General features: G+C 39.0%; 1 protein-coding gene and 2 long non-coding RNA genes across 3 annotated transcripts in view; 1 reads left to right on the forward strand and 2 right to left on the reverse strand.

Annotated features, from left to right (window-relative positions):
* Positions 1 to 1403, reverse strand: part of LOC106946236 (C-C chemokine receptor type 3-like) — a 7237-nt gene extending 5834 nt beyond the window's left edge. Inside the window, exons 1-2 of the mRNA XM_015030443.1 lie at positions 1211 to 1403; positions 923 to 1099 (exon numbers count right to left, since the gene is read on the reverse strand). Coding sequence (XP_014885929.1) covers positions 923 to 1086 — 164 coding nt within the window. The 5' untranslated portion in view covers positions 1087 to 1099; positions 1211 to 1403. The remainder of the gene's footprint in view (positions 1 to 922; positions 1100 to 1210) is intronic.
* The window catches only part of LOC106946238 (uncharacterized), a 20027-nt gene that overhangs the window by 10504 nt on the left and 7079 nt on the right, over positions 1 to 2444 (reverse strand). The gene's annotated exons all lie outside the window — the stretch shown is intronic.
* Positions 1 to 2444, forward strand: part of LOC106946237 (uncharacterized) — a 19961-nt gene that overhangs the window by 9811 nt on the left and 7706 nt on the right. The window lies entirely within an intron of this gene.

Genomic DNA, 2444 nt, shown 5'->3' on the forward strand with positions numbered 1-2444 from the left:
CATAATTACATGTTAAACCTTTAATACCTTTAACATCAAGGTGTGTTTCTCCATAGTGACAAAACAGGTGCATGTTTTGATATACCACATTACACAGTAAATGATTCCTAGGCTACCAGCTTCAAAATATTACAGTTAGTTTTATCAAAGCAGTCTGCAGTCGATCGAAGGCATCATCAGGCCAAGTTGTGGTTGGGAGAGCATATTTGTGGAGAATGGTGTTTGCAGGAATCATCAAATTTGGCTTTTATCATAAGGAATGACGTATTTTTGTAGTGTTACAAGCCAAGCTATTAGAAACGTTTCAGCTGAAAATGCTGCTGATAGCTCAGGTCCCTTAGCAAGTGCAGATCTACTCAGGATAGTTCTCTGTATCAATACTCCAGCAGGACTTAGCTAGTAACTCAGGCTGGCTTGGTGACAGTATCTGTGATGCATAGTCCTGGATCCCAGCCTATCGGTCATTACCAACTCATCTGTACATTTTTAACAGTTTTTTGTGCCTGAGCAACACACAGAACAGGACATAAGAGAAAGCAGCAACCGTAGTGAAAAGCATGTATTGTCCAGAGAAGTTAACATCTACTCCTACTCCAAAACTGGATTGTTATTATTTATTATTAGGAATTCCAAAAGAAAATAAAAGTTTTCACTTTACAGATTTTCCAAAATGCTGGATAATCTGTAAATTTAATCCATCACTTAGCAGCTAGACATACATTTGGTAACCCTAACTGACATAAAACTGATTTAAGGTCACACAGAGAGAAAAAAAAAATTATAGGTATTTTTTAACCACGACATAAAAAAATTACTCTGGATTTTACATGTGAATGTGAATTCCTTATAGGTTTCTACAATTAATAACAATCAGATTATTTCATATTTAAATTCCTCTGCTCTAACGACTCAGTTTACTCACCGGTGGATGATAACCAGAACCAGCAGGTTGGTGAAAACACTGAAGACAAACATGAAGTAGTAAATGTAAGACAGATATGCTCCCAGTTTGTTATCATCATCCCTGGAACACGGTTCAACGCCCGGGACTTTGCTGGTAACATAGCTGATGTTTGTCTGAGTCATCTTTGTGTAAAATCTGTCAAAAGCAGAATTCATGTTGTCAGATGGAACTTGAAAATCAGCTTTTTTTATGTAGTGAAAATTAAAAACAAGAAACAAGAAATATATTGTAACGACGCCAACACACCACAGATGTAGTCCCGCCAAACCTCCAACTAACCATTACGCTCCCCGAACTCCATCTGCTTCCAGTCCTGTCCTGCCGCTCCTCTGATCCCCCGCCCACATGACAGGTCAGTCACATGTGAGTGGGAGTCAGCAGAGTCAGACAGGGGAAGCCCATAACTTTATACACGTAACAACAAAGATCACAATGTAGCATACAACAAATACACATAACCATATGGACACCAGCAGAACAAAAACACAAAATCGTTACAATATTCCTTTAATTCTCCTTGATCAGCCGAGGCACTTCAGGGTGTGTCTCTTCACACAGTTAACAGAGTTCTCAAAGCAAATGAAGTTCATGGATCTCAACACAATTTGGTCAAACAGGTTCAGCAACGCAGTTAGAACAGGTGCAGGTGAAGACATGTTTGCTCAAAGCAGAGGTGAAATTAGATGAGGGAGGTAAGGATGCCAGTGATCATAACATGTTTGTCTTTAAAGAAAAAGAACTGGGAAGAAATGTTTTTGTTTTGTTCTGTTATTCTCTTGAATTTCACCTGAATTTCAAGCCAGTTCAACTCAGAGCAGCCATTTGCCTTCATCTGCTGTCAACAAGAGGACAGAAACACACGAGGCCGGAGCACCAAGACGTTAAATAAAAGGAGTCCTAGGATTGAACCTTGGGGTACCCCATATGCGACTTCTGTCCAGTTTGACAAGAAGTTTCCTCGTGAAACAAAGAAATCTCTGTTCTTTATGTAAGATTCGAACCAGATGGGTCCTGGACCAGAGAGTCCTACCCAACTCTCCAGTCATTTCAGTAATATGTCATAGTCAACACTGAGGTCCAACAGAACCAGCACTGTGGTTCTTCCACAGTCTGCGTTTTATGTCATTGAACACTTTGACGAAGGCAGTCTCTGTACTGTAGTAACCATGGAAACCATGGGAAGACATCAAAATGGTTGGTTAATTGTTTAAACACAGCTTTTTCAATAATTTTGCTGATGAATTGGAGGTCAGAGGTCGGCCTGTAATTCTGCTGGAGTGATTTTTCCAAATTGTTCTTTTTAATCAATGGTTTGATAACTGTTGTTTTTAAAGCCTGGGGGAAAACACCTGATGAAAGCAATGAGTTTACTATTTTGGATCAGATCATATATCCGTTTTCTTCAATCAATCAATCAAATTTTATTTGTATAGCACATTTCAGCAGCAAGGCATTTCAAGGTGCTTTACATAATTAAAAA

This window comes from Poecilia latipinna, unplaced genomic scaffold (assembly GCF_001443285.1).
Source record: "Poecilia latipinna isolate Pla-1442-1.1 unplaced genomic scaffold, P_latipinna-1.0 Scaffold182, whole genome shotgun sequence".
NCBI classification, from domain to species: domain Eukaryota; kingdom Metazoa; phylum Chordata; class Actinopteri; order Cyprinodontiformes; family Poeciliidae; genus Poecilia; species Poecilia latipinna.